Genomic DNA, 13,096 nt, shown 5'->3' on the forward strand with positions numbered 1-13,096 from the left:
TCAAGGATGGCCTCCTTAATAAACTTTTCTAAGATCTTCCCCAGGATAGAAATCAGGCTAATGGGCCTGTAGTTAGCCGGTCCACTCTCCTCCCTTTCTTGAAGATCGGCACCACATTGGCCTTCTCCCTACCATTACCAAAATCACACCTGAGAAGCAAGCCTATACAGGGCCTATCACGGGGGAGGGGGAAGGGGCAGGAGGGTCATTTGGCCTCGGCCTCTCATTCACAGAGGGCCTCAGATTTAGACTTTTGACGTTATCTCCAAATGAGGTTATACATACAGACACAGAGATACACTGACAGGATTGAAAGAAGATGTTCATCATACAACTTTAAACTTGTGTCCCATTACCAGGCCACACCACCTGTAGTGTACTATGAATTAATATTTTTTTAATATACCAGGAGCCCTTAAAAAATGGGAGTGGCCTGGGCCTCTCTCAACCTCTGGGAGGGCCTAAGCCTATATAAATACCAGCACATTTCTTAGCTGTCCTCTTACTGTCAAAGACTGAGTTTGTACAAAATTCAGTGGCTAGGATAATGGATTAACTATTTCTATCATCTTCAAACTACACTGCTGTGCTAAGTGACTAATCAAACTTATGATGCCTCTTTCACAATTTCTGGTGTTTCTGCCACTATTAATATATTTGAGCTGCCTCAGCAATTTGTTTCTTCTGTTGTTTTATGATTATGTTCATTAAACATTCAGCTCATGTAGGGTTCTATGAAACAGAGACAAATGGTAGTCTCTGCCTCATACAATGTGTAGTAACATTTGCATGCGACACTTACTATCTGAAAGTAATTAGCCTATCCTGGTATTACAGGAGTTTCAGAAGAAGGTTCAGGTTCAGAAAATTATTCTGTTTATTCCAGGCTTTGCATGAGCAATGATAGGAAGCATTTTTAGCTCAGTAGGTAGGAATAACCACTGGCTTTGATTGCTTCCCCTGACTTGAGTCCTTCTGCTCAGTTGTCCCTCTAATCCACTTGTCCTTTTATTGGTCTTTGATATTTACTCAGTATTGAAATGAAAGTATATGGTACTTAATGACAAAAATATGGGATATTGCTCTAACCCAATTGTAACTGGGGGCCCTAACCCTGTTACTCAACTGAGAGGGGAACAGAAACAGAAAAACAGGAGCTGGAACCCATGCCTGTGGAGAGGGAGGACCCATGCAGTGAGCCAGGGCCTTGCTCCTTTAAGAAAACGAAGCATATGGCACAGAGGCTGTCAGTTATTCAAAGATGAGATGTGCCTGTGAAGGGTGAGACAAGGCAGGCACCTGGCTGGCTGAAACCTCAGACATTTAAGGACGGCAAGAAGGTGGTCAGAGAAGGGAAGAAAGTGTGAGTTGCGGCTGGTGGGATGAGTAGGTGCTCTTGGACCATACAGGTACATAGGAGTTCTTGCATTGCAAACACCAGGAACCTCAGTGACACAGACACTGCAAACTTTTGACAAGTCACCAGCAGCAGCAGCCCAGCCCATCCTATGATGTTTTGGTGCTATGTGTGAGATGACTTCTGCTAAAGTGGTAGCATTCTTTTTTTCCCTCCCTCCTTTCTTTTTGTGATATTTTCTCTGCTGCATTGAACCCCGGGAAAAGGAGAAATTTATGTAAGGTAGCAGCCTGCATTTATGTTGGAATTAATTCAGTGGACTGGGTGTGTAGCTGGAAGGGGAGTTTGTGGAAACCAGTGAGGTGCAAACAAGGTGCCACAAGTTGCAGAGTCCTAACAGGGCAAGACATAGGCCAGAGCAATGCCAGAGACTAAGGGCTGGAGCTCATATGCTCGACTTGGGCACAGTGGGCCTTGGCAGAAAGAGCCCAGCTAGAGAAAAGAGGCAGAAGCTGGGAAATGGCCAAAACCTGAGAAGTGTTTGGAGGCTGAGGCAGGCCAGAGGGCAGAGTGAGGCCGGATCCTCCTGAGAACAATGTCCGATAGCACCTGGAAGACACGGGCTTCACTATGGGAGCAGCAGGAGCTCATAATTGTTACCTTTAAGGCTTGAATTGGGAGACTACTGATTTTCCAGCAAATAAGTGGCAGTCAAGACCCCCCCGTGGGGCACCGACTGACGTCCAGTACAGTAACAAGCTTGTTCCTCCCTTAAAGTGACAGCAAAGCCAAAAAGAACCACACAGCCTTGATGCACAGGTGAAAGGCACAGGAACTTACATAGGGATTCTATCTAATGTCAGCCCTTCTAATTCAAATGTTACATTCTTCCAGGCTTTAAAACTCATTAGGGCAGAAGTAGTCATCCACTGCCTATTGTATACTGCCCAACATACCGCAATGTCAATAAATAGTTGTTATAATTACAATTCTTATATTTAAATGCTTACCATTAGACCTTTTACATACAAAGAAGTAGCTTTCATTACAAAATCCTGTCTTCCAGGCTCCATCAAGATCCAAATAGACACAAGCTATTTTTTGCTTTGGCTCCCCTTCTGCCCACTTAGTATACTTCATTTTCCAGTTATCAATCCATTCATAATGGCCCTCCGTCTAAAAGCAAAATAATTAATATAAATGATAAATCAGAAGTACTGGTAGCTTCTTCAGTATCAGTTTGGTGAGAGGAATTATTATATTGTCTTATGCTATATCATTGGCATAACATGAAATAGAATAGCATGCTTAGAGTTATGTTATCTGACAGATGTAAACTGTCTGTTCATCTGCCTTTACCAGAAGTTTTTAAGTCAAGAATCTAAAGAAGAGGAAAGTGGCTCAAACTTTTGGATTTATGTTGTTGCATATGTCATTTTTCAGTGATAAATGTGTTGGCATCACTACATTTAGTGCAAAAAAAACTTTGCTCAAAAAGGCCCACTTTTTAAGGAATTCATATGGATTACATCAAATTTATTGCTTACAGGAAAAAAGTTTCATTTGGAAAAACCAACATTTTTGGTTTTCAAATTCAAAAGGAAACCTAAAATTTGTTTCAATAACTAAGTATTTCTTTGAGTCTAAAATTATTCTTTTTTACTTTCTGATTTGCCAAAGATTTAAAAAAAATTTTTTTCAGAAGATCTGAAACAATTAAAAAAGTGACATTAAATTGAAAAATGCATTGCTCTGCCACTTCTAATAAGTTCACTACCATCACTTATTCTTTCAGCATTTTTTAGAAACAGACTATGGTATTTTTTTCCAGTCAGATGTACTTAATTTGTCTTGTCAATAGGCAAGAATGGCAAAAGTAGTGATTATACCAATTGTCTGCAGTAATTGTTCATTTCAAACGTTAACAATTTTTTGGATATTGTAGAGATAGGCGTTGTTGAAATAAACTAACAAACTGGATGAGCCACTTACTATTTGACTTACCATCAGCAAAGTGGGACTGTAGCTTTTACTACCTCCACTTTATTATGGCATTTAACATCTTAAAACAATCAGAAATTTATTTCAAAGAATTATACACCCAAGTTTATAATGAAAAAAACCACAACACAGCTAACTCAACACAAAAAAACTACATAAAACTGAATTCCACAAAAAGATGAACATTTAAATGTGGCATCTAATCCAACTAATGCCAAAAGTATAACTAAATTTGCCATCTTTAAACATTAATCAAATATGTAAACAATTAGAGCCATTAAATAATCTAAAGAACTCACAAATGAACCGATAAACATGAAATCCAAGAAATGTATTATCAGAAAGAATAGCATCAGCATATTAATTTGTTTAGTGTTCTTACCATATTGCTATTCAGACCAATCCATATACGTTCCCCATACTTTAATATCTGTAGCCACAGATACGAATGACTGTATGGATCCAAGATGCTGGCGAGGTCTGAGAGATCACCCCTACAGAATTTTCGAGCATCCTCCCATTTCATTGGCAAATGGATCAAGGAATAATTGCTGTTACCAAATTGTGGTGGCAGGGATGTTGCTGAAGGGGGCAACTTAGGGTCTATAGTGAAAAGAAAAGAAAAAAAAGAGAAACACAGCAGTATGTTTATGTATTATTTCACACACACACGTGCATGCAAAAATGGTCAGGGGCAGATTGCAGCTGTATAAGTTTTCAAAGCTGAGAAGAAAAAAGCCACCTTTATTCCTGGCATAGGACAAGCTATAAACTGCCCACTAGAAATGCATTGTACTAGGCCAACATCAGTTGCAATGACCAGGTCCCCAGAGCTGGAAATGACAAGGCTGCCTGAAGCTGATCTGAAATCTGCAGAAGAAATTTGTCCATATCAGTCAGCATTAGAGCCAGTCAAAAAGTTTTGGTGGAATATTTTTCTGTCAAAACAGAAATGTTTTGCAAAATATATTTGCAAAATAGCTGTCACATGGGAACCCCAGGTGAATTTCCTGACCACTGGTGATGCAAAAAACCTATCCAACCTCTACTGGTTCTGTTTCACTTTGTACAAACTACATTTCACCCCATGGGAAGGGTACTGGCATGGGATGGACAGCAGTCCCCTGCATCCACTATGCATGCTGTAGTCACTGAGCTATTGACTATTTGGGGAAGGGAGTTGTTGGGAGGGTCTCTCTCCCTACCATTTCATGATGACATTTAGAAGAGGTTGGTCTTATTCTGCAATGATAAAGACATTTTGAAATCTTAAAATATCTAAAAAGGAATGGAATAGTGACTTTTGGCCAGCTTCAATCAAAGGATCTTCTAAGCTTAACCTGAGAGTAACACAACTTCATCATCCCTTCCTTTTTCTTTCTCTTCCTTCTCACCCGTCATGTACCCAGTCAGATAGTCATGATCTAGGCCCTCTTGTTCATCCTATAAATCATTCCAGAAATAAAGTAGCCACATGATATGAAGAAAAATAATTACAACAGCTCCATGTTTATGTCACAGTCACTTGAGATTATATTTGGGGTGTTTAGAGGTAAAACTTTTTCCACCAAAGATCTGAAAGTTGACTTGATCTTTCCGGCTCATGCATCATAACCAATAAGAAACATGCATGTCAAATTTTACTTTTTCTAATATTACACGAGCCCACTAAAGACAGAGAATTTGTCCTCCTATAAAATGAGGGAAAAGTTGACCTTGTCTTCAACAGTAACTATTAATTCTGATATCTCAAGACCTAAAATAGAACCAGCTCACATACTGGTAGACTGATTCTACAAAGCTAACAACAATAAAGTTGAAAAAGATTGGTGAGAAAATAAAGAGGACATCAAAAAGATTAAGAGAAGCTATTATTCTGAGTGCCTCCAAGGGGAAGGGCATTTCAACACACAGAATTTACATTAGTTTAATTTACACTAGGTCAGGTCTACTCTATGCATACTGTTGCACTAGTTGGTTTTGCAAATGGTGTGATTTTGAACCAGTTACCCAAACTGGTGGAACCTTTGAATGTGCATGTTCTTAAATAACTCTAAAACTGGCTTATTTTGATTTTGTGTTAACCAGTCAACAGGCTCAAGTCAAGTAGATAAACAGTTTTAACCCAATTTACGTGTTATCATATAAGGGTCTGCATTAGTATATTTTTCTAACAATGTACTTTTCATGTGTAAGCAAGTCTTTAAAAATTGTTTAAATCAAGCCTTTCATAGGCATATCTTGGAAAAGTCATTTAGTGGAAGTGAAGGGTAGAGGTGATATAATGGAAATTTACCATTTAAGCCCCAAGTAATGTCTAAAGATAGCACAAAATCTTATGTGAAGAGGCTGATGAAAAATAACACACCTGCATTAGTTTGGCATATATAGCCTCTGTTGTTGTCACAGCTTTCATCCACCCATTTCCCAGCCTCCTTTATAGGTTTATTTCTCATGACAACACAGTCAGCCTAGGGGGAAAAGAATAGAAAAAGCAGTAAAAAAGTACCAGAAGTAAAGACAACCTCCTCCTCCTTTTACAGCCATTGAAACACGTGGTCCCAGAGATTAATTCCTTATCATTTTAAGATTCAGTCTTTCAGCTTAGGATACTGACTTCTATATATTCATACCCCTCATGTACTGCTTTTATCTTTTAACCTTGCTCTGACTTCCACAGGACTGGGCTGTGTGTGTGGACCACAGAGATTCTAATAACTTCCCTTCATCAGTTAGCTCAAAGTGGAAAAAACAAAGCCCGAAGGAAGTTCTGAGGGAGCTCTTTCATGAGTTTGATCATGACAGAAGAGACTGACTACCCTCAATGCATCACCCCTCTGCTGCACCAACTCTGGGACATACAACTGGCAGTGGGCACTCCTGACACTTTTCTCCATTTTCCAAATTCATAGCTGTAACTGTGTAAAATATTCACAATAAAACTTGAAAAAAACCTTAGGCATGAAATGGGTCACAGATTTGATAAGCCTAACTTACAATTCATAGTTACAGTGCAAACAGGGTTACAGCGGACAATAACCTGAATATGAGCCAACAATATGCCCTTGTTGCGAAGAAGGCTAACAGCACGCGGGGCTGCATTAGTAGAAGCGTTGCCAGCAGATCCAGGGAAGTGATTAGTTCTCAGCACTGGTGAGGTCACATCTGGAGTATTGTGTCCAGTTTTGGGCCTTCCACTATAGAAAGGATGTGAACAAATTGGAGAGTCCCGCAGAGAACAACATAAATGGTTAGGGAGCTGGGGCACATGACTCCTGAGGAGAGGCTGAGGGAACTGGTCTTATTTAGTCTGGAGAAGAAAAGACTGGGGAGGTGATTTAATAGCAGCCTTCAACTACCTGAAGGGTGGTTCCAGAGAAGATGGAGCTAGACTGTTCTCAGTGATAGCAAAGAACAGAACAAGGAGCAACAGTCTCAGGTTGCAGCAAGGGAAATTTAAGCTAGATATTAGGAAAAACTCTCACTAGGAGGGTAGTAAAGCACTGGAACAGATTACCCAGAGAGACTGTGGAATTTCCACCCTTAAAGGTTTAAGACCCAGCAAGACAAATCCTTGGGTGGGTAAATCTAGTTGGGGATGGTCCTGCCTTGAACATGGGGTTGGACTAGATGACCTCTTGAGGTCCCTTCCAACCCTAATTTTCAATGATTCTGTGATTTCCCTGACCCATTTCCAAAGCCACAGAACTTATTTGAAAATACATCACAAATATAATCTTTTTATCACACTCACAACCCTGACCACAGCATACCCCTGGAGCCCCAAGTTTTCTCCTCCTATCCCACTCCTTATCCCAAGGAACAGGCCAAAGTTTTCCTCAAGATGATTCCTTATCCCCATAAGCCTCAGCTACACCAGCCTTATACTGGACTTCATAGATGTAGCAGGGGAATCTCTGCCAGATCCAGGTGGCTTCCCTTTGGATTCTGAAACAATTTTATGTCCCCCTTCCCACAGAATGAGTGAGCCTGGAATACCACTCACCCACAGATCACTCTTTACCACAGGCTGTCAGGAAGTATACAAGATAACAGAAAGATTTATTATATAGGAGAAAAGAATAATGCAAGCAAAACAGACCCTAAGTGTGAAGACAGAACAAAACACAAGCATCTTACTATCTCATCTGGCTGTAACCTGGCACTCCTGAGAGTCCTGCCAGTGTTTCTAAAGATCAGCTTTCCTGCTGATCCAGCCAGTACTGGCTACTGGGAACCTGGACTGCCTCAAAGCTTGGGACAGTCCAAGATCCCTTCTCTCTTTCTGACAGGTCCCTAAATACTGGCAAGCTAGTCCCAAGCCAGACCCACCTCATCTCCCTAACAGCATTGTGCTAATTGCTCAAGCATCTGAGAATCCTGTGTGTCAGGTATCCAGGTTGCAGCTGTATTGGTCTAGAAGCAAAGGTAGAGGTATTGCCTCTACTCGTGGTAGAGGTGATATCTTTTATTACACCAACTAGATTTCTGCAAAATAATGAATTCTTTAATTGCAAGCTTTCAGGCACGAACACCCTTCATCAGGCATAGGAGAAAAGGTTGTGAAAGTTCTCCTGGGACTTTTCTCCTGTAAAGTTCTCCTGGGAGTACTAGTTACAGTTAGTTAAACATGATTCGTGATTAGCAATTGATGCTCACCTGGCTATCATATGAGTATAAATCCGCCTGTCCAGATGGAAAGCCATTCGCCCAGTTTGTATAGTATACTCCACTTCCATCAGTCCAAAGGAACCTGAGTTCATGGTTTATATCATTTAAACCAATCCATGTGTCAGTTACAGAACCCTTTAAATGAAAGATGAGGAAAGCTAAAAAAAAAAAAAGAAGACGCAACATATTGTTGAACACAGCCGCTTCTCATCAATGAAGTTGCTAATGTATCTATGGGTGCAAACAAACATCACCCTTGTACTGCCATAAAAGTTGCTATGTTGTGAACAAAAAGATGTCCTAGCCCCTTGTCACGCTTCAAGTGCCCAAAAATGATGCCAGGACCAAAGGTAGTCACGGTTTGCAATCCTTTGGAAGATGTCTGTTTGCTTATTATGTGTGATGGGCGTTCCCCTGCAGGGGAATCCATAGAGATTCCCCCTGCTTGCAGACACACATCTTGAGTCAGTGTGTGGCACCTGGGGTTGTTACCCAGCAGAATCCAGTCCCGGGAGCAGCAGAGGCCTGACCCCCAGGGAATATAGCCTTGAGGACATCTGTAGACACCAATGAAGTGGGTCAGCTGTGCCAGAACATATCCCAGTAGTTAATCCCACTTCAGAAACGATGTCTGTTTCTAGCCTGTGAGATATGTGGGGATATATGGGATAGCCAGATTCCAAAATAGTCTCAGTATATTGAGCACTGTTGAATTTATAATATGATAGTGTGTCACTTTTGTGAGTAAAAATGAAAGGAATGGATATTACTCAAACTTTAAGATACAAAGAACAGAAAAAGACCTTAATTAAATTGTGAACAAGATAGGAATATCTTTCAAAATAGTTTTTTTCATTTTAGAGAGTAAGGAAATAAACTATTTTTGACTTTGTTCAATATTGTTGCTGTGTTTCTAACATACCAAACGTGTCACTGAAAGTAGTCCCAGCCACTTTTTAATACATAGTAACCAATGATTCTTGAGAAACTAACTTTTACCAACTTCTAGCGTTTCAGCAATGAGCTTCCTCTACCTGTGAACTTAATATCTATTTGCATTTCTCTCTGTTCCTAGCTCTTAGTCCTCCAATGTTTTATTAAATGAACACAGTCTGTGTCTTACCTTCCAAAAATAAAACCTGTAGATTCTTTGCCAAATATTAACACAATTATCCTGGCAAGAACTGCTCAGGAAGTCAACCCCTTTCCAGTGGACTTGCACTGCTGAAGTAATAGTGATTTTGCCCTATTGTCCATTTGCCTCTTAACTGGAATGAAACCCTATGCAGAAACTACCCAGAATTTGCACAAGGTGTTCACAATAGGAATTCAAATCATAGGTTTGCCTATAAAGCAAATTACATTTTGAATAAACAAGCATTCACATTCTCGTTCCTGATCTTTTAGCATTTGGAAAAGCATGCACTGTGATAAAATGAATGGCATTTTTTCTAAATGTACACCAGTGTAACTGACCAGAATATAAACACTGAGTTCTTTCACTATGACTGCTAATATTGTGATCATTTGAATTTACATCAGTAAGTTTAGTGCAGTGTCACTTTTTCATAGTTCCTGTCTCATTGTCCTACATGCTCCTCTATTTCTTTATCCACTTACAACTCTATTTTCCTATTCCATTTTTTCACAGAATGAAAAATCCTCTAACTGCCATTTTCCCTGCCTGGTAAGATCATGGTATTACTTTGTTCTACAGCTGAGAGCTACTGCTGAAAAAAGCATATAGCACTCTTAGCATCTACAAGTCAAACTTTGTAGTTATATTCTCATCTAAAACTTTTACTGATGCAAGTGTGCATTTATAATTTTTTTGGTATATATTACATGAGGTCTTATCTAGTTGCAAAAGACCAATGCAAAAAAAATGAAAGGACAGTACCTTGCACTTCTCCATTAAGTATGGTAGCCAGATTTCCTCCTAAATCCATGCAAGCTTTCCTTGCAGCATGCCAGCTTTTACGCTCATCTTCTTTAGAGCCAAATATTCTATAACACTAAAATGAGAATAAATCTGAATATCTTATTTCAATACTCCCTAAAAATTGGAAGCCTTTCCTTTTGAATACACATGACCACCATGTAGCCTTGTGCAAGAAAAGAGAAAAGAAAATGTTTGGCATAGTCATAAAACAATTTAAATGTAGTCTTCTACAGATTTGTTTAAAAGCCCTAGTTACAATAGGCTTTTGAAGCTGGTACATTTGAGTCAGTGAAAAAACAGTATGTGGTATAAGAATATGTGTATATAATTTGCTTGCATGCAGTCTCATAATTGAAAATGTCCGAATACACTTTGCATGCAAAAGAGAGTAGATTAATAAAAAGAGAGAGATACATATACTGACCTCCCTTTGTCAAAATCCCATCCAGTGATGTATTAGGAGTAAGAAATATTAAAAAATTGAAATCTGCTTATTCTACATTCAATTCTTCTGCCAAAAATACAGCATATAGAAAGTATGTTACTGTACCTTATTCTTATACAAAAGCCAATTTTCTCGACATCCTGCCTTAGATTGAAGTGTTGTTGGAGGAACAGTCACATTAATGGAACTGTTGTGTCTTTCACATACATAAGGATTTGGATATCCACAGTTTATATCATTCCAAAATCCTGAACACAACAAAAATAAGTAACTGATAAGAATAACTTATGAAAACTTATTATATGGCCTATTTGTTGAAACAAAAAAATTCACTGTTACATTAATTAGACTACTGTTACCTGAAGTATATTGGTATTAAAAGTATAAAGGCCCTTTGCACACATTATATTTGTCATGCTACCTCCACTTTTTTAGCACAACAAAAAAGCAAACATTCACACATCACTGGCTTTCATTACACTAAAAAAATGCCTAATCCATCACAAAAATGGAGGATCTGCAACAAAAGGTTGTTGTTTCAAACATCTCCATGAGAAATTTAATATGTGTGCAACCCCTTCAGGTCTCTCTGACCCTCAAGTATTCCATAGTGCATTTCCAGAATAAAAAACGAATGTCTGTTCACTTGTTTATCAATCCAATCTACACAGTTTAGACTAACCTGAAATGATTGAATCAATTCAGACTTGGGCTTTTCGACTGTCTTGACTTAATCAGAGAGCCCCACAGGTAGTGACTTTACTGTCAACCTTGTCAGTTGTTGTTGCTGGTCAACAGAGGCTGAAGGGGCTGCAGCCTCACCAAGGGTTGATTGGGAGGTCTCTGCCACCCAATTAGGCCTTGCCATGGAAGGTGGCTTGCACCAGCAACAGCACAAATCTGTCAATGAGACTAGGGTGGCCACCTATCCATAACTGGGTGAGACAGTCCCAAAAATTTAAAGAAGTCCCAGTCCCAGGCTGAATGATTCTAGGAAACCATTTTTGTCCCAGATTCCCCTGGACACAGTTAAATATCATCCCAGTATCATGTGTAGGGATCCAGGTTTTCCATTTGCCATGGAAAAACATGGGAAATGGTGGATTTCCCCTTGCAGATTGGCATAGTTCCAGCCTGCAAGGGGCTGTTTGGGACTCAGGGGAGTGGGACACAGGGAGCATGACACAATGCATGTGGTCAACAATAAAGCTGTGGAGAGCATCTCCCCTAGCTGCCTACAGGTAAGCCTACTGGGGGGAGGAGGAGGGATGGGGGACAGGGGAGGCAGACTGAGGCCTGCATGGTGAGGGAGTGAGACAGGGTTGGTAGCTGGTGTTGAGATCATTGCCAGCTAGGGCAGTGCATGAGTCCCAGGGCCAGGTGGGAATGTGCGATCAGGGGGCCTGGCTGGGGGAGCAGGACAGAGCCACAGGATGGCTGCTAACCATCTGGGGGGCTGGCTCCCCACCGCTGCATACATTCCCAGGGAGAGGAGAAGGAGGGGACACATGCCTCCCAAGATCTGTGCATGGGCCTCCCAAAATTTGTGCATGGAGCAAGAGTGGATGCAGACTGTCTGCTGCGGGCTCAAGGCTCCCTGCCCTGCTTCCAGATGGAACCCAGCACAGGAGGGCAGAGTGGGACGGGAAGGCTTGGTGGCACTGCTGCCAGGAGCCCCGTGCAAGCTGCGCCACCATGGCAAGGGAACCCCTGACTGCCTGGCAGCACCAGGGGTGGTGGTGGTGTGGAGTTATGCCCCCTGCTGCTGCTAGGTGAGCAGCAGGCTCCTCACCACAGCAGTGCAACCAGTGTGGGTCTTCTGGCAGAAACAGCACTGAGCCTCTCTGCCCAACCATGCCAGGTCCTGCCTCCTGGCCTATGGAGGCCCCCAAAGGAAGGGCGGCAGGACAGGGAGTCCTGAGCCCTGCAGAAGGCAGTCCACATCCTCCCCTAACACTCCAAAGGCTGCACTCGGCCCCATCCAGCCATTCCATCTGCAGGAGGACAGGGGGAGGGGTGGGTATGTGTCTTGTTTTTCCATTTTCAAAAGGTGGTCACCTTAAGTGAGCCCATCTTGCTTGTCAACAGACTGCCCTGAGAGCAGGGAACTGAGGAGCAACCCCTTATTAATCCTGTAGTTTGAGAGCATGGCTTTGTGGTAACTTATGTGTGTTTCAGGGGGCTAGGCACATTTGCACATCCCTAAAACTATCTGTTTTTGTAGTGCTACTAACTTTCTAAAGTTACAAAAATAACCTGCATCAAAGGCCTAACTCTCTATTGACAAGCCCAATTCGGTGGCCGAATCTCTGAACCCAAATCAAATCAGAGGACCCTTTAATCTCCCTGAATCAAATCAAAACCCTCCAAATTGATTCAGACAGATTTGGAAAGATTCAGACATAGATACAGTTTTAAATGTATTTTCTACATACCTCTAGATAGCAAGCGGCTCATGAGTGTTGTTTCATAGTTTCTAGGGTTGGAAGGGACCTGAGCAGATCATCTAGTCCGACCTCCTGCCATGGCAGGAAAGAGTACTGGGGTCAAACAACCCCAGCAAGATGTTCATTTAACCTCCTCTTAAACACCCCCAAGGTAGGAGCCTGCACCGCTTCTCTTGGAAGCTGGTTCCAGACCCTAGCCGCCCTGACTGTGAAGTAGCGCCTTCTGATATCTA

At 41.2% G+C, this 13,096-nt stretch overlaps 1 protein-coding gene across 2 annotated transcripts in view; it reads right to left on the reverse strand.

Moving 5' to 3' along the window:
- Window positions 1-13,096, reverse strand: part of LOC109308148 (macrophage mannose receptor 1-like) — a 105,222-nt gene that overhangs the window by 18,190 nt on the left and 73,936 nt on the right. For both annotated transcript variants that reach the window (XM_019532449.1, XM_019532439.1), the window contains exons 20-25: window positions 10,522-10,664; window positions 9,930-10,044; window positions 8,018-8,187; window positions 5,727-5,829; window positions 3,741-3,961; window positions 2,368-2,533 (exon numbers count right to left, since the gene is read on the reverse strand). In XM_019532449.1, the coding sequence (XP_019387994.1) occupies window positions 2,368-2,533; window positions 3,741-3,961; window positions 5,727-5,829; window positions 8,018-8,187; window positions 9,930-10,044; window positions 10,522-10,664 (918 nt within the window). The remainder of the gene's footprint in view (window positions 1-2,367; window positions 2,534-3,740; window positions 3,962-5,726; window positions 5,830-8,017; window positions 8,188-9,929; window positions 10,045-10,521; window positions 10,665-13,096) is intronic.

The sequence above is a fragment of the Crocodylus porosus genome, unplaced genomic scaffold (assembly GCF_001723895.1).
Source record: "Crocodylus porosus isolate Cpor-Errol unplaced genomic scaffold, CroPor_comp1, whole genome shotgun sequence".
In the NCBI taxonomy this organism is placed as follows: domain Eukaryota; kingdom Metazoa; phylum Chordata; order Crocodylia; family Crocodylidae; genus Crocodylus; species Crocodylus porosus.